At 40.3% G+C, this 23,701-nt stretch overlaps 1 protein-coding gene across 2 annotated transcripts in view; it reads left to right on the top strand.

The window, feature by feature from the left end:
* The window catches only part of LOC117754610 (radixin), a 31,787-nt gene extending 11,568 nt beyond the window's left edge, over positions 1 to 20,219 (top strand). For both annotated transcript variants that reach the window (XM_034573612.1, XM_034573613.1), the window contains exons 3-15: positions 6,374 to 6,457; positions 11,184 to 11,279; positions 11,725 to 11,847; positions 13,066 to 13,217; positions 13,304 to 13,387; positions 13,487 to 13,633; positions 14,454 to 14,550; positions 14,636 to 14,799; positions 15,561 to 15,691; positions 16,756 to 16,916; positions 17,283 to 17,375; positions 18,214 to 18,423; positions 19,502 to 20,219. In XM_034573612.1, the coding sequence (XP_034429503.1) occupies positions 6,374 to 6,457; positions 11,184 to 11,279; positions 11,725 to 11,847; positions 13,066 to 13,217; positions 13,304 to 13,387; positions 13,487 to 13,633; positions 14,454 to 14,550; positions 14,636 to 14,799; positions 15,561 to 15,691; positions 16,756 to 16,916; positions 17,283 to 17,375; positions 18,214 to 18,423; positions 19,502 to 19,666 (1,707 nt within the window). In that variant the 3' untranslated portion in view covers positions 19,667 to 20,219. The remainder of the gene's footprint in view (positions 1 to 6,373; positions 6,458 to 11,183; positions 11,280 to 11,724; positions 11,848 to 13,065; positions 13,218 to 13,303; positions 13,388 to 13,486; positions 13,634 to 14,453; positions 14,551 to 14,635; positions 14,800 to 15,560; positions 15,692 to 16,755; positions 16,917 to 17,282; positions 17,376 to 18,213; positions 18,424 to 19,501) is intronic.
* The last annotated feature ends 3,482 nt before the right edge of the window (positions 20,220 to 23,701 follow it).

Here is a 23,701-nt window from a genome sequence, read left to right as displayed (position 1 = left end):
CCTGCTCAAATGTGATTGGTCAAACTAGAAATGGAAACCAGAAGGCCTCCAGCTCCAAAACCTTGTCCCATCGCCCTCAGCTCTCTCATACAGAGTGCAATGCATTTAAGATTTAGATTTTGCAAAGGGATTTTAGCTGTGTTGTGTCAGATAAGCACCCATGCAAAGAAGTCAATAAATTGAATCAGAGAGGAACAGATGAAGGGACGATGTGGCTGGAGATAAGAGACACAGTCGTGTGGACGGACAGATTGAGAGAAAATTCATAGTGATGAAGAAGTAAAGCTCAGATTATTGAAACGCACTGAAGGGAAGAAGGAAAAAAGCACATAGAGGGATAAAGGAGGATTTGGGAGAGGACTGATTGACAGGTACTTTGTTCATATCAAGCCAAGAAAAACGACACCCGAGCCGCCCTCGAGGGGAACTCCCACTCTGGTTACTGGAGGCTGCACATTAACATCAGGCCTTGCATTCAGACAATAAACACATCAGCCCTTTGACCGCTCCTGTGCAGTCTCTGGTGTGATTTCTGCCAATGAAAATGCTAAAATGTCACGTTGGATAAAGAGCTAAAGCTGAGTGGCCCCTGTAGGGGTGCTTCATACCATTGAACACATGAGGTAGGAAGAGTCCATTAGAATCACAGCAACGAAACGTAGAGATGGAAAACAAAAAGAGCAGGTAAACCAAAAGAGTCTGTTTTGTTGTCTCCCTAAAAGGAAAGACGGACGATAAGCTTGTTAGCCTCAGGCTGGCCATTAAAAAGGTAGTCTGGACCCTAACCCTCCCCGAGGCTGTGTTTTAATGGTGTGTCTGGGTGCTCCATACACCCCTAACACAACATGCGTTTCCCCTGGTATACACGTCTTTTTCATGTTGGTCAAAATGTGGGTTGTAGCCTACAGTGTGTCAGTGGCTATACCAGATAGAAGCAATCTTATCTTTACCTCCTATTTCACCTTACGTTTGTTGTTAATAAATGCATTGAAGCTATTCTAACTTTTAGCAACGGAACTGATTTGATTTTCTGGCTCTTGAATATAATATTACAACTTTATATTTAGATTTTATTTAGATTTTACTTTGTAAATTGTAAGACCCCAGCCTCAAAGGAACATTTGTTGCCCACCGGAATCCCACACAAGAGCCTTGTCTATTTAATTTTCCTGCAGTTTTACACAGCAGCTGTAGGAAATCTTGTTCTCCACATAGAGGTCAGAGGTCAGGTACAGAGCAACACCCTTGAAACTGCTGCAAAATTGTTGTCTGGTTGAATAGATGAAAGCAATTTTTGGGACCGTAATTTAATTTTTTTTTTAATTTTCTCGTCTGATCTCTTGGTGTTTGGAGTCAATCTCTGAAGTGAAAATCTTAAAAACCTTGTATTATTAAGGTTTATAACAAGACAAGGAAAATATGACCGACTTTCCTTGGAATTAGGTCAGGATCATGAGGAACAGTTAGGTCTGTGGCCCCTGCTGCTGTTCCAGACTCCATTCAGTAATACAACAAGCAGACTGACCCTTATACGTGTAAACAAAGGTTCTTAGAGGAGAAAGGACAAAGAAAGGAGCCTCAGGGGAAATAAAAAAGAGCAAACATAGAGAATCATTCTGACCCTTCAGCAACACTCACCCTGAGGGGGTTCAATGTTGCTGGAGAATCCTTTAAAAGATGTATTGATTTCCAGTATGTTTTGGTGAGTGTATGTTAATGCCCGTCGGCACTGTGAGTATGTATGTGCATGAGTATAGATCTGTGTTTGCACATGTTTCACAAAATAGAATAAACGTTGCACACAATTCTATCATGATACCTGTCTGCTTGAATAAAGAGTGTTATTTGAGCACTTGTGTTTGTTCAGTGTCTGCATGTGTGCCTGTGCACATGCATGCATCAGATCGGTTAATCCAGGGTACGAGATGTGGTGGGACATCGTACATTATTGATTTATCGCTGCGTTTTGCACATGTTGCCCGTCCTGGTGTCCCTGGGGGCCAGGGGCTGGTGGTGGTGGTGGTGGTGGGGGGGGGAGGCTTTAAATATTTCAGAGGGCCATTTTCATTTATATAATGGGAATTATCCAAGTCACTAAAACTAATTAGAGAGAGGGTGTGAAGTTCACCCCCCCCCCCGTCCAGCCCCTCCACCTCCTCTTCTAACCTCAACTAAATTCAAGTCACTGCTTCATTGGAATGTTTTAAAAATAGCTGCTCTGCCAGAGCATCAGGATAAAACATCAACAACTGGAGCCACACATGATTCATAACACAGAGATTTACTGACATGCACAAAACAGCCAAAAGACTGTGGTGGATTTTCATGATGTAGACTTTAAGAAAATAATGCTTAATGGTAAAACGAAACATTGCAATGTCTCAGTTTCTCAAGCAATGTTCTGGGTGGCTGTGGCTCAGGAGGTAGAGAGGGTGGTGCACTAACCAGGTCTGTGTTAGATCCCTGGCTCCCCCAGTCTGAATGCTGACATGTCCTACTGGAAGATACTGAACCCCGGCCGTGCTGACAGTGTATGAATGATGTGCGATAGAAAAAGGGAGACTCCATAGAAAACAATTTGTAATGATAATCACTTTATTTATAGAACACTTTTCAAAATCTAAGTTACAAAGTGCTTTACAAGGGCAGCAAAATAAAACAGACAGGTCATAAAATCATGAGCCCAGCTAAAATGAAGGAATCACAAATATTAAAAGACAATATTAATTTAAAAGAACTCTAAAAGACATACAATTCTTTTAAATAATTTTTTAACAATTAAATTCAATAAAATAGATTTGAAATTGAGGTAAAATCAGGAAAGGCTCTACTAAAAGTATGTATTAACAAGGGATTTACTGTAAAGCGTTTTGAGTGGTCGATAAGACTGGAGAAGCATGATATAAACACAATTATACTATTTTTCTTGTTGGTGTTGAGGAACGGGATAAGCCTGCACTGACCTCTGACTTCAATTTAATCTAACAAACGATGTGCAGCACCAACTGCGACCTTGACATTGTCACCTGCCATCAGTGTTCCACCTCACTAATGTACTTGTAACTGTGCAGATTCCAAAACCCTGTGGAAAACAAAGACCGATGTGCAACAGAATCATTCCCAAAATTATTAATTGTCAAGCGTCTTAACACATTTGCTTATTTCAGGATTTGCTGCAGCATGTTGTGGTGTTGATATCCAGCGCCGCGATGTCTGAAATAATGAATGTCTGTTCCAACCTCAGAAGAAAAGATTAAATCTTTGTGAAATATAGCAACAGGATGTTTAAACATCACGATTTAGGTCCTTCTTTAAACCAGTAACATCGATGATTAATGAGATGAGATGCATCAGGATTGGTTTGTTTCGACTGATAATTATGAAGATCTTGGGATTCTGGGCGGTTGGTTTGACAAACTGTTTGAGAACGAAGCCTTGTGGAACTTCCAGTGGCCGTCTTACACTATTTTATTGCTCATACTATTCAGTGTGTTTGAAAAAGATTCTCCTTATCACTCGTCATCCTTGCTTGGAGATGTATCTCTTTCTCCACTGATGGATGACTTGTCTCTCATGCCTCCTTGATAACGCACTTTGAGTTTGAAAAAACAAACAGCCATTAAAAAAAAAAAAAAAAGAAATCAACTCAAAGCACAAAGAATACATTCAGACCTAAGGACAGCAGAAGTGGAAGAGTGGTTCTGGAGCTGAAAAGAGAAGTGGTAGGAAAGTGGAGAGGAGGAGAGGTGGAGAGCACTAAAATGAGTGAAGGTGAAGAAAGAAGTGTCAGAGAGGAAATGCTGAGTGGAGGAGGATGGGAAAGAAAACGTGAAGAAGGCAGCGTGGCCCTGGTTGCCTTTAAAGCCTCTGTTAACCAGCTTATGCCAACAGCTTTTAATTATGGCTGTCTGAGTCTCTCTATCACACTCGTACACACAGAGTCAACAGGGGGGCTGTGAGCGTGGGCAGCCTCTGCCCGGACACACTAACCCACTATGTAGCCGTCACTACTCGTTATGAATGACATGGAGGCTGGTGAACACAGTCAGTCAATCAGAGACAGACTGTTGTGTCATGGGAACAAGTTGCCAACATAAACTCACCACACGACCACCAGACTAAAACGGTCTTAATGACCTATGAGGGACTGCAGTATGTGAGACGTATAATCAGGTCAAGATTACATGAAATGTTGTGAAGGAAGAACCAATTAAATATTGGTGTTGATCCGGATCAGGGGGTGGATCCAGACTGTGATCTGGATTGATTCCACATTGATTTGCTTCCCCTTGCTCCTGCCTTGCCACTATCTCTCTCTCACAAACACACACACACACACACACACACACGTGAGTATATGGAGGGGAGGGGGGGGGGGGGGGTGTGTGAACTGATTTACGTCACCTGAAGCATATGTTAATACCAGGTCTGAACGGGGCCTTTAGATTCGACTTTCTGTCAGAACCATCAATTTAATAGACGTCACATGAAACCCTTTTAAACCTCGCCGGCCACTTTTGCTCTACTTTCTGATATGTGACTCAAATATGAATCAGTAAATCTAAAATGAAAAACTCTGCCTAATTGACAAACCCAATTAACAGGCAGTTGGAAACTGATTTAACTGCAGTTTTATTGTTTACCTCCTGTTTACTCTGTGTGGACCAGCTTATAGCTCACCACAGCAGGGGTCAATCTGCTCACCATGTCGTCCTGTCAAGTGTGTAAATCCCTCTTTACGGCGCCCGCAAGGCTTTTTAGTAAATTACATTAAAATCGGCCACAAGTGAGTTGCTATGGAAACCTTATCAGACAGAGCCGAGACGTGCGCCCGTGTTTAAGTAGAACGATGTCACATTGTGTGAGCATATGTAAAAGAACCATATGACGTCGCTCCCGTATACACTCAGATGTTTGTGTGTCGCTGAAGTGCACACACACACACACACACACACACACACACACACCAGACACCATATGGTTGTGTTCACATACTCTTCTGACATCTACTGTACAACATCTTATGTAGCTCAAACTCACAAACAAGTCTTTGAGCTAAACCAATGATTTCTCCCTCGTTGGACATTTTGTATAAGTTGAGGTACAAGAACAGACACACTTCAACAATAAGCAGCTTTGAATGGACAGCAGCAGTATGACGTGATATTATTATTATTAGTTAACATGGTTCACTTAGTGTGTGTGTGTGTGTGTGTGTGCATATCGTCTTTGTGTATTTTTCAGGTCAGTGGATCTGTCTGTGTGTCTGTGAGTCTTGTGTTTTCTGACTTTTCCGTTTTTTATGATTGATGCAGTGTTCACCTCAGGCATTATCTGTCTGCCTCTCTCTCTTTCACTCCTTCTTCTCTCTCTCACTCTTTATCTCCCTCAGTCTCTCTTCGTCCGTCAGGGTTACTTGAGGACAGTGTGAGGTGGTTTCACTGCTGATGGGTTTGCTTACTGCAGACCACCACAGCACCATCTAATGTATTACACCTGCAATGGGAAGTGAAGGGGAAAATTCACACACACACACATACTTATGCGCAGTGTGTGTGTTTGTGTGTGTGTGTGTGTGTGTGTGTGTGTGTGTGTGTGTGTGTGTGTGTGTGTGTGTGTGTGTGTGTGTGTGTGTGTGTGTGTGTGTGTGTGTGTGTGTGTGTGTGTGTGTGTGTGTGTGTGTGTGTGTGGTTTTGGTTTCTTCAAGCTCTGCTGCAACAAAATAGACACACACTCACAATACAGAATACATTACTTAATGTTTTTGAATTTAACTGAAATTCTTCTTGACTGGTTTCTTATTTTTGCAGTGGAGCAGCACTCGACTTCACCTCACTGCTGCCTTTCCCAGTGGCAGGAAAACATATATTTATTTTTTTCATTAGAATAATTTATAAGTATGCGCCTGTATTTGGGATTTGGGGGGTTGTTGTTGCACAAACAAAAATCTAAGACATAAAAAAGTTAGATAGAGATATAAACCAAAAGGGTTTACTGAGTTGAGGTAGTAGCCCAAGAATGCATGGAAATGGTACTTTCTGCATTGATATGAATGAGAGCTGATAGATGAGTAATATTGTGATTAAGTCTTAACACAACCACTCGTGAAATTTCTGTGATCATGAAGACATTTATTTTCCAGACAAGAGAAGGCAAGGAATGTATTTCATTCTCAGGATAAGCAGGATATTTTACAACCTGCAATTTTGCAGCAATGGAAATCAGAAACAAAACCAGGAAGTGAACACATTTTACTGTAAAGATATGGGCCTTATGGGCCACAGTCCTGTGCAATGCTGTGATGTATTTTTATAATTAATTTATCCATTATTTTTGCTCCAGTTGTTTAATTGCATTTTCTTCTTTTCTGCAGATCAATGTGCGCGTCACCACCATGGACGCTGAGCTGGAGTTTGCCATCCAGCCCAACACCACAGGCAAACAGCTCTTCGACCAGGTAACGCATACATGCACACACACGTCAATCACATTCGGTCTTGTGAATTCCACGTCACTATTGGCCGCTGCCCACAGCGCTCACTCGCTCCTACCAATGGAGTTTGAGCATGTGCATGACTGTGAGCAACATGATGTTCAAGAAACAGCCTCCGGTGTCATCAGGGTTTTCTGAATGTTACATATAAAACCTTTCAAACTTGGTATTTGAACGTGAACTCTGCGACCTGCGGGAAGAATCACGTTGTTTGTTATTCTAATGAAAAGTAATACTGTGTGTGTGTGTGTGTGTGTGTGTGTGTGTGTGTGTGTGTGTGTGTGTGTGTGTGTGTGTGTGTGTGTGTGTGTGTGTGTGTGTGTGTGTGTGTGTGTGTGTGTGTGTGTGTGTGTGCCAGTGGGTGCCTGGATGGGTCTGGGTTGGTACTGGTTCTGTACAGAGATGACACACAAAGCAGTCTTTGTCTAACTTGGGGCTTTTAGGAGACTGTGTGTGTGTGTGTGTGTGTGTGTGTGTGTGTGTGTGTGTGTGTGTGTGTGTGTGTGTGTGTGTGTGTGTGTGTGTGTGTGTGTGTGTGTGTGTGTGTGTGTGTGTGTGTGTGTGTGTGTGTGTGTGTGTGTGTGTGTGTGTGCACTTTCTGCTCAGTAAAGTGCTGTTTTCAGAGTTGTTTCATGTCAGGCAGTAAAGGTTTGTTAAGGTTGTGGTGATGTCAGGGAGGAGGCAGCATTAAGGGCTGATCAGGCTACATCCACTCAGGTTATGTTCTAGTCTTTTTTTTTGGTTGGTTTGTTTGCCAGCAGGATTACACAAATGCTAGTCAGCAGATTTCCAGGAAACCTGGTGGAAGGATGGGACATGGGGCAAGAAAGAAGCTGTTAGATTTTAGGAAAAATTCATTGATCTTGATATAAATAAATCAGGCATATTTAGGGAACTGATACTGAGTTTGTGAAATTTGGTGCAGCTTGAATTCAAGGAGACTGTTGGGCCTCGGTGTCGCTCTATTGACCTCCATTCTCTTACTGTTTTAGCTCTTTAGTCTGCGTTATACTTTGAGATCAAATCACAAGTGTTGCCATGTGAATTCTAGAATGCTCTATCATGACTTTATTAATAGAGCACACACACACACACACACACACACACACACACACACACACACACACACACACACACACACACACACACACACACACACACCTTCTGACTTCTTCCCTCTCTCTCTCTGTGTTACTCTCATACGTATCTTCTTTCCATCTTTGAAACACACACACACACACACACACACACACACACACACACACACACACACACACACACACACACACAAGAGCGGCTGGCTCACCAGATCTGAATGTTTCAGCTTTCTGTGTCCATGTGTAGTCATAGCAACCAGCTGTCAAAGGTCCAGTGTTGTAAGCGCACAAACACACTTGAATCTGATGATGATGGTTATTTCCCTGTATATGTTTATTATATACACATTATTTATATGGATATTACTGTGTTTGTGTGTTCATCATATATAAATCCATCAGTTATCTCTCCTCCATTTTCTGTCCAATATCTAGTTGTAGATTTTCCTCCTTGTACTTGACAGAGTTGGTAACACAAGGTAAAATGTAAATAATTTGATGTAGATTTAAGGATTCAGAGGTTCACTGTTTAGAGATGTCCTGAATAAAATATCCCAATAAGTCAATTAATTAGTCAATTGATTTGTTAATTCAAGTCACAGGTTCCAGCTTTTGATATATAAGGATTTGCTTAGTTTTTTCAGATCTGTAAGTTTTGGTTTGAGACTGTACCTGTCCCTTTGTGGCCCAGTGAACCAGAGCTAAACAATAATTCATCTTTCAATGATGATAATAGATCATAATCATCATAATCTGGTCAAACCTCCTGACTGTACTTAAAGAGAATGGAGCGGAGACAGAAGGTGAAAAGTGAGTGAGCAAACAGGTGTAGCTGTAATGACAGACCTCAGTGGACACTGTGAAGGTTCACGTGTCCATCGAGAGCTAAAAATAGATGCAGATAAAATAGATCCTCGCTCTCTTTGAAAAACACTCTTGTGTCAGAATGACGTCCGGCATGAAAGTAAGGCACGTGACTGGGTTCTATTGAAGTTATGTGACACAAACAATAAAGAAGTGATACACAAAGGAGGGGGATTCACCGTCTTTACTAAATCAGGAAAAAGAACATTCAATTTCTAGGCATCATTTTTTCAAGCGATGTTGTGGCATTGGCCTGTAACCATGGTGATAGCAAAATTAGACACGTGACTAAATTATAATCTGATCAGCATCAATTTGCAATATAACCTAAATATGCACATGCTCTGTACGATAGACTGGATATAAAGATGGACGACATTACAGCTCACCTAAACGTCTTGATCGCCCCCTGGTGGCTGGCTGCAGTACAGTCTCAAACCCTGGCTCCTCCATGTTAGCAGATGGCACATGGATCAAACTAAAAAGTCAAAGTACACGACGGGACCTCGATTCCTAGGCTCCATCCTGCGATCGCTACTGCTCACGAGATGCCAGCATTTTTATATCTGAGATAATTTGGCTTAATTTTTGGAACGCAGGAGGAAGCAGCGAAGAGTCGTCCATCTTTATGTACAGCTCTGTACTGTTATCATTTAACCGTCATGCGTCGAGGTTACAATCAACAAATCGCACGTCCAGGAGTGAACGGCGAGCTTGTGTGTCACGTAAGAAGCAGCGACCTGAAAGCTGTTTTAATTCTAAATGGTGCAAATTCACATGAATGAAGAGAGGGCTCCATTGAAGCTGCAGAGCTAAATATGAACACACACACACACACAGGCACACACAGGGCGGCAGGATTACACAGGTTAGTTTGATTAAAAAGCTTTCCTATCTCACTAAGACCTTTTATCATCGTGTGTGTGTGTGTGTCCTCTCTGATGGATCATAATCACACACACCTTTAAACATGTCTGTATGAACCAGTGTTTTCATTATACAAGATGAAAACGCTGGTTCATACTGGTTGTCTCTATTCAGTGGTGAAAGCTGGATTCTTCCGCCTCTTTAATGTGGCCTGTTTTTCCTCCCCTCTCTTCTTCCACTCATTATTCCCTCTCTCTGTCATGCCGACATTCCCAAACCATTAATTCTCCTTTAATCTGCATGCTGCGCTCTCAGCATCCGCAGAGCTGCCTCTTCATACTGCATCCCCAGCCCCTCTGTGTGTAGGAGTTTGTGTGTGTTGTTTCCATTGCTATGGTGCGTTTAGGATGGGTGTTTTTCCATGTGATTACGCCTGTGATTATTTGATACTCAGTGTGTTTATATGAGCATGTCTGTGTGTGACAGAGAGTTAATTACATGGTGGTGAGTGCCGTCGTATTGACTGTGTAAATCACATTATAGTCGCAGTAAATGTCCCCTCAGGGACCGGCGCTCCCCCGCACTCTCTATAAATGTGTGAAGGGGTCGATAGTTTGCAAGTGACAAAGCACGTGAGCACGCTGGAGAGAGAAGGGAGGTGGAACGAGAAGAGGAAGCAAAATAGATGAAGGAAAAAAGAGGAAGGAAAGAAAATACAGATATTGGCTGAAGATTTTTATTGCCAGGAGGTTATGTTTTTATTTAATGTGGTTTTTTTTGTAGCTGGCAGGATTAGGCACAAAATACTCAACCGATTTCCATGAAATTTTGTAGAGAGGTTGGGTATAACCCAAAGAGGATGCTGATAAACTTTGGAGCAGATCTAGATAAATTGGTGGGTTCAGGAACTTTTCATTTCACTGTCTTTGACATGGCGATATAAGGCTTTGGCCCTGGTGGAGGTAAACACTCTTCAAGTGCCCTTCTAGTTAGAGAACAGTTTTACAGGCGATGGAAGCAGATCTGCTGCAACATATGATGATATTTTAGAAGAGGACCCCAACTTTTTTGCAAAATTTTGATCAACACAATCTCATGGAGATCCTTGTATGATTATAAATCTAAATTTAGATTTGTTTTCCTTCCAGGATATTCAATTCAATTCATTTTTATTTGTATAGCTCCAAATCTTAGTATACATTATCTCAAGGCACTATACGTAGATATATACAATATACAGAGATAGGAGTCATTTTGAACAACAACAAAAATAAAAAATAAATATTAATTATAATTAATATGATTAATAATGTCATCATCAATGTTAAATCATCCGCATTAAGGAATGTTTCTGGAAAGATTCATGACAATAATGAGAAATGCCAATTCCAGAAAATGTATTCTACTCATGTCTGATTTGTTCTAGCTTCTAACACTGTTCCTTATTTTACTTTTAAATTTAATTTTATCTACTTTTTAATTTTGATACCTGAATGATATGATGTGTTATGAGTGGATTGTTGTTTTTCAATTCTTATTTTTTAGTCTTCATTTTTATTGGGTACTTAATATTGAGTGTAATAAAGATGCTATGGGTAATATTTGTAGGAGATATGAGATAAAAGTTATGTATTGCTATTGCATTAAGTTGTTTAAAACGTCTAGTGAAGGCATTTTCTCGTTTTATCAGTGACCTGTGTACAAAGCAAGGTCAATAAACATATATTTAAAAAAAAAATTGGACTTATCAAAAAACATTTTTCTCATAGGACCTTTTTATATAAGCTTGATTAACGGACAGTTTTCAGCGACGTTTTCTTCCTGTGAAACTGTTAAAAACAAAACGACGTCTGTGATTTCAGGTGGTGAAGACGGTGGGTTTGAGGGAGGTCTGGTTCTTCGGCCTCCAGTACACAGACAGTAAAGGTTACGTGACGTGGCTCAAACTCAACAAAAAGGTGAGAGACCCTGAACCCAATCGATCAAACCCCTTCGAGCTGATCAGGAGCTGTGATCTCATATCTGTCACTTTTTATATCTTTATTTTGTTCATTAATTTCCACAACTTGAAAACACAAACATTATTAAAGTTTAAAGGATTTTAAATATCAAACAATCATCCTCTTGTGGAGTCCGTCAGACTTTATAATGCTGGAAAGCCTTAGAAGTGAACTTGTATATATAATCTCACTTTAATATTCTGTTTGCTTAAGGAAATAGCCTTAATGAATATTGCAGAACGTTTATGGAAACGTCTCTTTAATCATGTTTAAATGAAGCCACAGAGGCTGTTTTCCTCAGGACTTGACACGTCACATGTTTGCATGGGACCACAAAGACGTGTGAAGGCACAGGGTGAAGGGTAAAGCATGAAATGACGTGTGTGGGTGTGTTTTCTCTCAGGTGACCCAGCAGGATGTGAAGAAGGAGAATCCGCTACAGTTCAAGTTCAGAGCAAAGTTCTTCCCAGAGGATGTTTCCGAGGAGCTGATCCAGGAGATCACACAGAAGCTCTTCTTCCTGCAGGTACCGTACGACTGCTCATCCCAGACACTGTAAACTTATACTAGCACAGCATTGACTTGCTCTATTAATTGATGTTCTTCAGTGATACAGGTATAGATAAAGATAGAGAAAAAACCCAAATGATAACTCAACCGTCATTCTTGTGTTAGTGAGGCAGGAACAACTAGAATTATCACCCTGTCGTTGTATGATCCTGCCAACGAGTGTCGATTCTATATACATACATATTTTTCCTTTAACCCCCGAAATCTAATCCATTTATCATCGACTCTGACAACTGGTCAAAATTTGAGAAGAAATTCCCAAACACAGATTTGAGATATCATGTTCGAGAGGCCAACAGGACCTTGATCTAAATCTATTCAGTTAAACTGTGAGTCAAAGTGAACGTCTGTACCAAATTTGAAAGGATTCCCTGGAGGAGATAACAAAATGTGCATCGTGAAGTCCCAGTGACCTTGACCTTTGACCACCAAAATCAAATCTCATCATCCTTGACTCCAATGGAACATTTGTACCAAATTTGAAGAGATTCCCTCAAGGCGTTATTGAGATAAAGTGTTCACAATAATAGGACAAACCAAAAATAAAATACCTCTGGGAACCAGCGGCAAACCGGCATGGAGGCATAAAAACAATTCAAGAATATGAATATGTTAGGCTAAAATGACTAATGTTTGCAGCATGTGATTCACTTTGTTTTTCTATAAATGGCTTTGGCTGTCTTGTATCATTTCATCCACACCAACTGGGAACTTCCCCTTCTTTTCCAGAGTGCAGGAGTGTCTCCGCCCCATGCTGCTTTGTGTAGTTGTTTCTCTTAGAGTGTGTCAAGTTATTAAAAATGGCTCTAATTTATACAAAACATTTGCTCATTTCAAACGGTAGTTTTAGGCAAACTTCTGTAAGTGCTTAAGGAACGACTGGGAAAGTTGACCTCTTCTGACGGAAAAACAGTAAAATAATTTGTCCTCAAAAGTATAAGCTTGTGTAAAATTGATTGACAAATTTGTTGTCGCCTCTCCTTTTGTTCTCTGACTACTCGCCTCTGGACTGATAGACTGTCAGATGGATTCACTGCTGCTCTAAATATATAGACTTTGAAATGTAGGTTGACCGAGCATCTCAATCCTCTCTGCTGGGAGACCTCCTGTGGTTCTAACCATACGCTACGACTGACTGAATGTGTGTTTGCTTGTGTGTGTATCCTCCCTGCAGGTGAAGGAGGCCATTTTAAACGATGAGAACTACTGTCCCCCGGAGACGGCCGTGCTGCTGGCCTCCTACGCTGTCCAGGCCAAGTACGGAGATTACAACAAAGATGTTCACAAGCCGGGCTACCTGGCCTCCGACCGGCTACTGCCACAACGGTACAGTGTATACACAGTACTCATAGTAGTTAGAATAAAAGTGATATCGTACACAAATAGTAAAAGTGTGTTCATGTGTCTCGTAGAGTTCTGGAGCAACACAAGCTGACAAAGGAACAGTGGGAGGACAGAATACAGACCTGGCATGAGGAACACAGAAGCATGCTCAGGTCAGAGAAACAACTGTACTATCAGTCGAGTTTTTAAGACTTTGGCTACAGGATCCTCAGGTCCATGTTTTGACTTTTAGTATCTGTGCGTGTGTGCAGGGAGGACGCCATGATGGAGTATCTGAAGATCGCTCAGGACCTGGAGATGTATGGTGTCAACTACTTTGAAATAAAAAACAAGAAGGGCACGGAGCTGTGGCTCGGGGTCGACGCGCTGGGGCTAAACATCTATGAGCATGAAGACAAGTAATCAAAACACAAAAACACACAAATGTGAATTTGATCTGATGGGTACAGTCGAGTTTCATGATTCCTTCCTTACGTGATAAAACTAAGGTTGTGAGATGATACACATCACTTTACTCAACTATTTGCTTTTCTTATAGTTTTACTCTTTCAGGCCCCACCCATCATTATTTCCTGCTCACAACTCACTGACATGCATTGTGTGACGAGGCCCCCTGCAATCACTGGTTTAGCTGATGTGATCATAACCGAAGCTGAAAAGTTATATCAAAGAGGAAGTAAATGAAACCACAAGAGAAGTTCCTGCCGATGACGTCAACACCCACTCACAGAGTTTATTTTAGGTTCTCTGACACAGTTATTACTGAGAGGTGATAAATGGGGCTATGTCTAGATTAATTCATTGTTAAAAGGGTCAACATGCCATAAATCCATATTTAAAACTCACTGTCTGATACAATAAACGTTTGATCCCCTGCATCTTCAAATATGGCACAAACATTAAAGTTAAAATGTTTGCATCAAAGTCAGGAGAATATTGGGAAAAGCTTTTCTGCAGCTAGTCTGGTACCAAAGGGCAGAATGTCTATCTCAGCTAAATTATATCTGGTGAAAAATAATGAAATCTAGATTTTTCCTTCTCCCTCATGGATTTGTTTGACAACAGTGCCCCCTTTTGGTGTTGAGCAGCATAGCAGATGAAGAACATGGAACACACGGGCTTTTTTCTCACACCTAAAACTTTCAAAGCATGCACATATCTTTAAAATTTGAAATGAAAGTATCTTTTTTTATTTACTTACTTACAAAATCTCCTCAGGTTGTCGCCAAAGATCGGCTTCCCCTGGAGCGAGATCAGAAACATCTCCTTCAACGACAAGAAGTTTGTCATTAAGCCCATTGATAAGAAAGCTCCAGTAAGTGATGGAACAACTTTTGATCGGCTGTCATATTTTTAGATTAGATTTCAATTTTTGAACAGATTTTCTGTGTCTTCTTCAGGATTTTGTGTTTTACGCCCCTCGGTTGCGCATCAACAAGCGCATCCTGGCGTTATGTATGGGAAACCATGAGCTGTACATGAGGAGGAGGAAGCCCGACACCATTGAGGTGCAGCAGATGAAGGCTCAGGCCCGAGAGGAAAAACACCACAAACAGATGGAGAGGTACGAGCACATGCTGCTTCTCATCTTTCATTTATTCCTGTTGGAAATCTGAGTGTGTAAACTGTTCATTTTCATGTTTTGCCTATTGTTTATGGGATTCATGTTCACACTGAGTCAACGAACAAATAAAAGTTTGGAGTGGAAATTCATTGAAAAACTTTGTGTGAGCAATAGGGGGCAGTGCTGCATTAAAGAAAATCCTGCTCCACTTCTGTAGATCTGAGTCTGTAGCACGCTTTGATTGTTTTTAAACGTCTGTGGGGAAACTGCTGCATTCATTTCTGTATTGTTTGTGTGAACTGTGTGTGTGTGTGTGTGTGTGTGTGTGTGTGTGTGTGTGTGTTGTTGTTTTCTCATATTTACTTGTGAAGCACTTTATAACATCTAACATCCCTCTTCGATGCAACTGCATTCTGAATTAAATCCATCACTCCACCCATAAAAAAATGACAAATGCAATGCATTACAATATACTGTACCAAACAATGCATGCTTATATTACTGATTCAAGTGTCCATAAATGTGGGGAGGATGAAGTAGATAGAAAGGCAAAACTAAATTATGTCGTAAAAAACAAATATTTTCTGGTTTACATGCTCACACACTACAGTGAGAAATTAGATTAACCAGGAAATTAAAATATAACGGCTAACATCACTTCAATAACATTTCCTCTTGAGTCTTCTGATGGTTCACTAAGGTCGACTGATAAGTGACTGGCTGGGCGTGATGGCTGATTTCTGTGTTTTTTGCCGACTCAGAGCGCAGCTGGAGAACGAGAAGAAGAAGCGAGAGCACGCGGAGAAGGAAAAGGAGCGAATAGAGAGAGAGAAGGAGGAGCTGATCCAGAGGCTGAGGCAGATCGAGGAGCAGACACACAGAGCTCAGAAAGGTACGACACGACGCATGTGCAGGAGGAGAGCGCATGCACTTCCCTCAGCCGGCCTCCATCCACAGGCTATAAAAGAGTCACTCTAATGTGTCTGAAACTGTCAAGCGTTGAACTTTTGATGTTTTATCAGATCATAGTTTCCTTCACTTCTGGTGAGGACTCAAATGTCCGGGTCAGTTGCTCCAGACAATTCTGCAACTTTTCCTGCCGCCAGCCCCTTGTAAAATGTCTGGAAACTGTCTGAGTGAGTCTATGTGAGAATACAGCAGGAAAATGTCAATGGCAGGACAATTGTCAGTGAGCGATTGTTGGCGTGTTGATGGCGTTTCTAAAACGGGATGAACGGGAAGAATAAATATCTCCCAGGATGAAAAAGAGGTGCAATACACAGAGGATGTAGCTGAAGACGTTAACTTGGAAAGACAATGACAATCAAGAGCTTTCGGAGATAAGGGCCGATGGTGGCGTCAATGTGATTTAAACACAATCATACGTTATTGTCAGTATTGTGTCTGTTGCATGTTAGAAACATCATCAACACGTGGGTTATGAACTTTCCAGAAATTTCTTGTTGTATTCTCACATTTACTCCTGCTCACATTCTCCGTGCATTTTACCAGGGGGCTTATAGGAAAAGTTAAGGAAATATATCCAGAGCTTGGACATTTGCTTTCTCACATACAGCCCCTCTGGAAAAATTTAAAGAAAATATTCTGACTTCAGTGCGTGTCTGAAAGCACCTTTACCGTGAGATGACCAAAGGTTCAAATAATGAGGTAACCTTAATCTAATATAAATGTGATTTAGGATTAAAATTAATCCCTGAGAGACAAAAGGTCTTTTGTAGTTCCACAACAATGTCGGCTCATCTCTGATCATCTGCTTTAAGAACATCTCGTTCACTCAAATGTGGTCTGAGATCATTCAATTGTAAAACTCTTGTGTAACTTAATGATTATTCAGAGAAGATGTAACATTTTAAGCATGACTTTACTTGCATTTGTCCCAATCACACGGTCACAATGGTTGTGAATGGTATGCAGCTCATATTGTTGTGTGTGCAGAGCTGGAGGATCAGACTCACAAAGCACTTGAGTTGGAGCAGGAGCGGAAGCGAGCGAAGGAAGAGGCCGAGCGTTTGGAGAGGGAGAGGCAGGCGGCGGAGGAGGCCAAGGCGTCGTTGGCTCAGCAGGCGGCCGACCAGATGAAGAACCACGAACAACTGGTACCTGCGTCTCCAACAGTTACTCATTTTGTTTCAGTGTTTTTGTCCAAGTTAAAATTACTTTTATATCAGGTGACAAAAGCTAAAATGTACCTTTAAATTCCTTTAAAACCTTTATTCCTATGTTTCTGTAATCCTTGTTTTTCTACCTTCATAACAAACTTAACACATCGGAAAGTGTTTTATTATATTGACAATATATGACATTAATGACCAGCAGCATTATGTTTGATTCACTGATGTTCGCACAGTGACTCGTTCAAATCATAAAACAAGAGTGAAAAGAATTTGCTGATTCTACCTGTGTCATATTAGTGTAAATTGTTTGTACATTTGGGTTTTTAGATGAACTTTTATTTTCAACAGGCTGCTGAACTTGCGGAGTTCACTGCTAAAATTGCTCTGCTTGAGGAGGCAAAGAGGAAAAAAGAAGAGGAAGCAACAGAGTGGCAACACAAAGTAGGGTTATCCCTGTGTGTGTGTGTGTGTGTGTGTGTGTGTGTGTGGGTGGGTGTTTTATTCTCTTTTTATTATTGAATACAATGGTGTGTGTGTTGGGCCTGTGTGGGGTCTTGTTTGTTGCCGTTTCACCAGTGACACCTTTCCGACCATTGAGACTCTTATTCTTTGTCAACAGTGATTTAGACAACAGAACAGAGGAAACCGGACATTCCAGTTACTTAGAAAAAAGGAAGAGTGCAGATTAACCATTGTTTTTTATTATTTTACTATCATGAGGATCAGCAGTGTTCTCGGCCAGTTACTATTTCCCACAATCTGAGCATTTACCACCACCTGTTAGTTTGGGCCAACACTATCCTGTTAGTGTACAATTACTGTTAAAGAAAATGTTAGCTTCAATATATATTTATTATTTTATTATAGTATACTATTTTAATTGTATTTCCAGACCAATTATAATTCAATGTTTGTATCTCTACAGAGGAGTTTACAGATAATAAATAATTGCAACTTGAAACATTTATGGTTTAAAGCCACATTAGGGAGCAGTGAAGAATAAAAGTCTAAATCATTCAAAATGTCATATGAATATAGAAACAGGTGATAATATATATATATAAATAAACATTTTTGAACATAGGACTAGATGAAGAACATCCCTTGATACAAAAGGTTTTACCTCAATTAAATCATTTTTAAACTGAAAAAAATTGTCTTAAAGAGTTAAAAAAGTGTATATGTTTCTATGTCAAATGTTTGTGCATCTGTCCGTGTTCATATCTGTACAAGTCTGTGTCTGTTTCTCTCTGTGAATAAGCACATGTGTTGTTTCCAGGCTCTATCAGCACAAGAAGACCTGGAAAAGACCCGGGAGGAGCTGAAGACAGCCATGACGTCTCCACCGGCGCCAGAGCACGACGAACAGGACGAAACCAACGCCGAGGCGAGCGCCGAGCTGCTCAGCGACGGCGTCACCAGCCACCGCAGCGAGGAGGAACGCATCACTGAGGCGCAGAAGAACGAACGTGTCAAGAAACAGCTACAGGTAGAGCAGAAATAGATACAAATAATACTATTATTGGATAATTACTCATAATAAATAGAAAAGGGAGAAAAAATGAAATAAAAAAACACCCAGGATAAAAACGGAAGACAATTTAAATGCATTTTTAGGAGAAGTAAAGTGCAGGTAAACTGTTCATACTTCACTATTTTATGTTTCAAAATTGGACGGGCTGCTGGACAAGCACACACCTGCTTTAAGTTTGCCAGAAGAGAAGCAGAGGCCATGAATCAAACAGACTGTCAGAAGGTTTTTGGAGCAAATAGAGATGAAAATACAAATTATTCTCCATAGAAAAAATAAATAACAGCTGCAGCATTTTCAGTAAAGGAAGACAGCTGTACCACATATTGTTTGGCTGCAGAGAATCTTTGAGTCAAAGAAAAAGAGAGCTCGAGAATAACAGCTTCAGATCTTATAGATACTTGTGAACAAACTCATCCTGAGATTCACGTGTTTAACTAAAATACGTTTCCCATAAAGCTTAGTTTCTCAGATTGAATCCAGGAATATCCAAGTTTTTCTTGTTTTCTCAGTTTAAAATGCTCTGCCAAAGACAATTTTCAACTTTGATTCTTTTCTATTCAATCCTGTTCTATAATTATGATAGTGTTATTTGACTCAGTGTTATTTCTGCTCAGAAGCGCACAAAATCTGTTCATCCATTAATATGCAATAGTTGAAATAACAAAGATGTTTTTAATTCATCAAGTTTTAAATACACAGCATATTTTCCGAACATTGTTGTTAAAGTGACATTTGCACAAGACCTGTTCAGAGTTTTCTCATCATCTAAAGCGCCAAATCAATCGTCGAAACAAAATATGGAAAAGTTATCTGCATCTTAGCATTGGCTTCGCATGTAATATCATCTCAGGAAACATTAGCTGTGTTTGGTCAGAACACTACATCCTTATTGAGGTTTGCCCAAACCTTGAGGATGATGCATCATGGTCTGGGGAGACAGAGATAATAAATGATGGAACCTTTCCTTGACTTATCTCATCTTGGTCCTTAAACCTCTCACCCCCCTTTCCTCTCTGTGTCTGTCTCTGTCCAGGCTCTGAGTTCCGAGTTGGCCGAGGCCCGTGACGACACAAAGAAAACTCAGAACGACATGCTGCACGCCGAGAACGTCAGGGCAGGAAGAGACAAGTACAAAACCCTGCGCCAGATCCGCCAGGGTAACACCAAGCAGCGCATCGACGAGTTTGAGTCCATGTGAGGAGGGGGGGACACAACGATGTCAACGCATCACTTTCCTTGTGGAGCCCGAAACCTGCAGGAGCTCCTGCTGTGGTCCTATCAGGACAAGGAACGACCAGCTGACGGGCTTTGTAGCTTCAGCCTCGCCAAAGCTCTGCCGAGCAGCGGTTAGCCAATCACACAGCGACCTGCTTTTTAGAGCGCAGCCCCCCCCCCCCCCCCCCCCCCCCCCCGATCCCAACGAAGCACGTCTTTTAATCGGTTGGAAAAATAGCAAGCGACGTATTCTGTCGATCACGGACACCTCCCTTTTACAATACTGACAATATTAATGCTTGCATGTCTGATAAATAAACAGCAACAGGAGCGTTAGAGAAAATGCCATCACCCAGAATTGGCTGATGTCGTGCTTATACCCAACAAAAAAGAAAATGGCCGTTTGTAGCTTTTCAATGTTGCTGGCACACTCGTCCGTAAAGCTTTAATATCTGTACCTTACTTTTATTTCTTTGTAATCAGTTGAATTTAAATAATTTGTTTAAAAAAGTTAAAAAGAAAAGAAAACCGCCTAATTTGTCTCTTTTCCTTCCCATCTTGTCACCTTCTGTCATTTTGTGCAGGGGAAGTTTTCAATGCTGAGGTCATTTTGTTTTCAATGCTGAGGTGTTTGTTCCAATATGTAATTTACCCCCAGAATAAAGAATTAATTTATATTTCAAACGACGCTGCTACAGAAAGATCTGTCTGCAGGGATCAGAGCACGTTAATTTGGATTTATTGACTAAGGAAGATGCGTCAGAAAAACCTGTTTGAACCTGACATGATGTGGTGTTACTGTAAAACTCAAAAGAGGCTGAAATTGCAACTTAAAGCCAGTTTGTAATAAGTGTTCTTTTTTTCTGGTAAATCAGGTTTTGCAAATTTTCAGCTTCCAACTGGAGTGAAATTCTTTTGATGGCTGTAATAGTTACCACCAGGACACACGTTATTATTACCAGATATACTACCTGTGTTGTTGAAAATACTTTTACGAGTTGAATTAATAATTTCCTTACAAAACTAGAGATGCAAATCATCTTTTTTGTGCAATTTTATAGATGCGCTTGTCATTTTAATCGCTCTCATAGAGTAGATGTCCCACCAAGGCCCAACAGAACCTTATATTCAATTAAGTTGCACCAAACTGCACACTCATAGATATGAATCTGTCCCCTCAAGATTCCTAATTATTTTCATCAAGATTCATGAATTACTTGGGAAAACTGTGAATTTGTCAATAAACGCCTTATTTCACCATGTTAGAAAAAGTGAAAACCTGGATCTGCCCTCTGATCCGGATCAACCCCGGGGTTCTTCCCTGACTAACACCACATCCTTCCACTAATTTCCGTTGGTTATCCGTTGAGTTGTTTCTGTGTGATCCTGCTGACAAACAAACAAACAGCAAAACGTGACCTTCTTGGCGGAATAAAACCAGGACAATGCAACACATGAAAGCTTGAGTTGGGCTTTTATTGCTCGTTTTTTACATCAAACACAAGAACAGTCAACACGTCTCATTTGGCCTCAGGTTCTGTAAATATGACACAGGTTTGTTTGTTGTGAACAAAACATCCAAAGTGATATTTTCTTACAGTCATACAGAATCAATGAATTACAAAGTCACTTCAATGGATTTCATTTGAATTTCAAGTTTGTTTGTTTTCTCTTCTTTCTCCTAATATGGATCATTTATTTGGGCTTGGCACATCCTTCACTTACAAATGTAATATCACCTTATAGAAATATCTTTTGGTAATATCGCTCATGAGACGTAAATAGGTATTTTAAAAACAATCTGACTTCAATATACCTTCTGAATCAGCACAGTTGTACATATGACAGCTTTGGTTTTAAATAACTACCACTGACCTGAGAAAAGGGGGAAACATTGGACGGCAATAAACAGATTTTTTTACTTGGCTTTGGTCCCCGAAAAAAACAGCACTTAAATAAATTCTACACCGTAAATGAAACTGTATTAAAGCACATTAGAAATAAGGGTGGGAATGTACCGAGATAAACAGGGACATAGTAGATATTTTTACATTTAACTTCCCATTGGATAAGAAAAGTTGAAAATAAGGCCGATTTAGTCATATAAGCAACAAATTACAAAAATACAGAGTTTTATCTGTTAAAACACTGAATAATTAAATACAACAGGTGTGGACAGAAGTTCACGTCAGAGTAGCCATCGGAAAAATAAATGAATTAATAAGGAAAATGTTGAATAGATAGTGGCAGGTGAGAAAATAATGACTTTAACTCGATGGTACTGCAGTTTTATACGACCAAAGTACAGGTACAAACAAAAATGAAGTGCTGCTCGGCTGAAGTTTGACAACTTACTGAACAAAAGTCAAAAGGCCCTTTTCACTGAGGCTGTATTGACATTTAAAACCTTTGATTAGCGAGATACAGTACTTGAATTTCTATTCACTACATCGACATGGACAGTATTTACCTTACTCAGAATTAGACTTTATTTTAATTATGATGTTTATAGCTAGTAGAATATTCCATTCATATTCCTGTTAACATGTTAAAAAGCAGTCTGATTATAACTCACGTCAACATTACGTCCCGCTACTTGTTTACACTCAAACTCAAGATATTTGTCATCGAGCAGTTGTTAACTGTTGTGTGTAGATGTCACATCAGAATATTGATGTCCATGTAAACATTTCTAGTGTACTGGGATTGTGAAGGACATCAAACCCATCGTCAACATTAACACCTGAACATCCACAAGTTCACTATGTTTCTGACAACTCAACTTACCTGTCAGAGAAAGGGGAGATACTGCAGGAGAACGACTGAGATTTTTGAGGTCAGCACAAGACAAACTCTTTCACGAGTTCACACACACGTTTGGTGGGATAACAAAACAAACAGGTAAAGTCTGCATAGCTGCTGCATCAGCTGTTCGCTGGGAAAAACAAAGACAACAAAAAAACACAGAGATTTGCCTCATGTTTTAGTCTGAACTCATTAAATCAAGTTATTACACCAGAACACTCAGCAAAGTGTGCAACACGGTCGCTGACGACAACATTCTTGCAGATAAACACTCACAATTAGAAAAACAGCTCTTTAACAAGGTCATGACAGTAGAAAAATAGGTTTTCCCCTCATACACTTAATATGTTATTGTAATTAATATGCACAAGAGTGTTCACACAGCACCGCGTTTGTTTAGTTCAAATGTCAAGTGTCTCATCCCTGCAGCAAACAGCAGCACACAGTGCCAGACCGGCAGGACGAGAGCACCTGATCACATCATAGCACGACAACGTCAGAAAGTCCACTGAATCAACAGGGACGACTGCAGACTTGTTCCTGAGAGCCACACCTTTCATCGTTGTGGTTGAGGTGTCACTAAACATCTGGAGCCTGAGGCACAAATTCGAAAGGTGAACCAAGGTCATTAAAACATCTTTTTACTGCACTTGCAACCGTCTTGGCTCTAAGAGTGTTAAATACTGCAGAGTATGACCCTAAGAAGCTTCAGTTTTCCTCACAACCACAACGTAAAACACATTTAACGCTGGTTACTTTCAGCATCATATAACAGCAAAGTTTCTGTTTCCAAAATGTGCATTTGAGACATTCTCTTCCCTGCACTTGGAAAAAAAGGGGAATAAAAAGCCCCTCATATAAATAAAGTCTAAATACCAAAGGTGACAAAGTTTGCCACCAATACTCAAAATTTTCAACTCGAAATATTTTTTTGTTTAAATATTCTCATATAAAACAATGATCTTGTTTAATTAAAAAGTTTATAGGATACAATTTGTATCAACAAACAGAGGTGTCATCTGGCTACAAGATATGATGCAGACCAGGGCAGAGTTTTGTTTTTACAAACAGTTCCTCACATATTACAACAATCCCATTGGTGGAAATAATCACAGAATTATTCCAGACAATAGATGCAGCCCAAAGTGCTTTACATTGGGAGAAGGAAACTTAATAATACTTTTAAAGAGAAGGCAGATAAATAAGAGGAAGT

Source organism: Hippoglossus hippoglossus, chromosome 21, assembly GCF_009819705.1.
Source record: "Hippoglossus hippoglossus isolate fHipHip1 chromosome 21, fHipHip1.pri, whole genome shotgun sequence".
Taxonomy (NCBI): Eukaryota; Metazoa; Chordata; class Actinopteri; order Pleuronectiformes; family Pleuronectidae; genus Hippoglossus; species Hippoglossus hippoglossus.
Note: the sequence above shows the minus strand (reverse complement) of the source record. Positions and strands in the feature narration are given on the sequence as shown.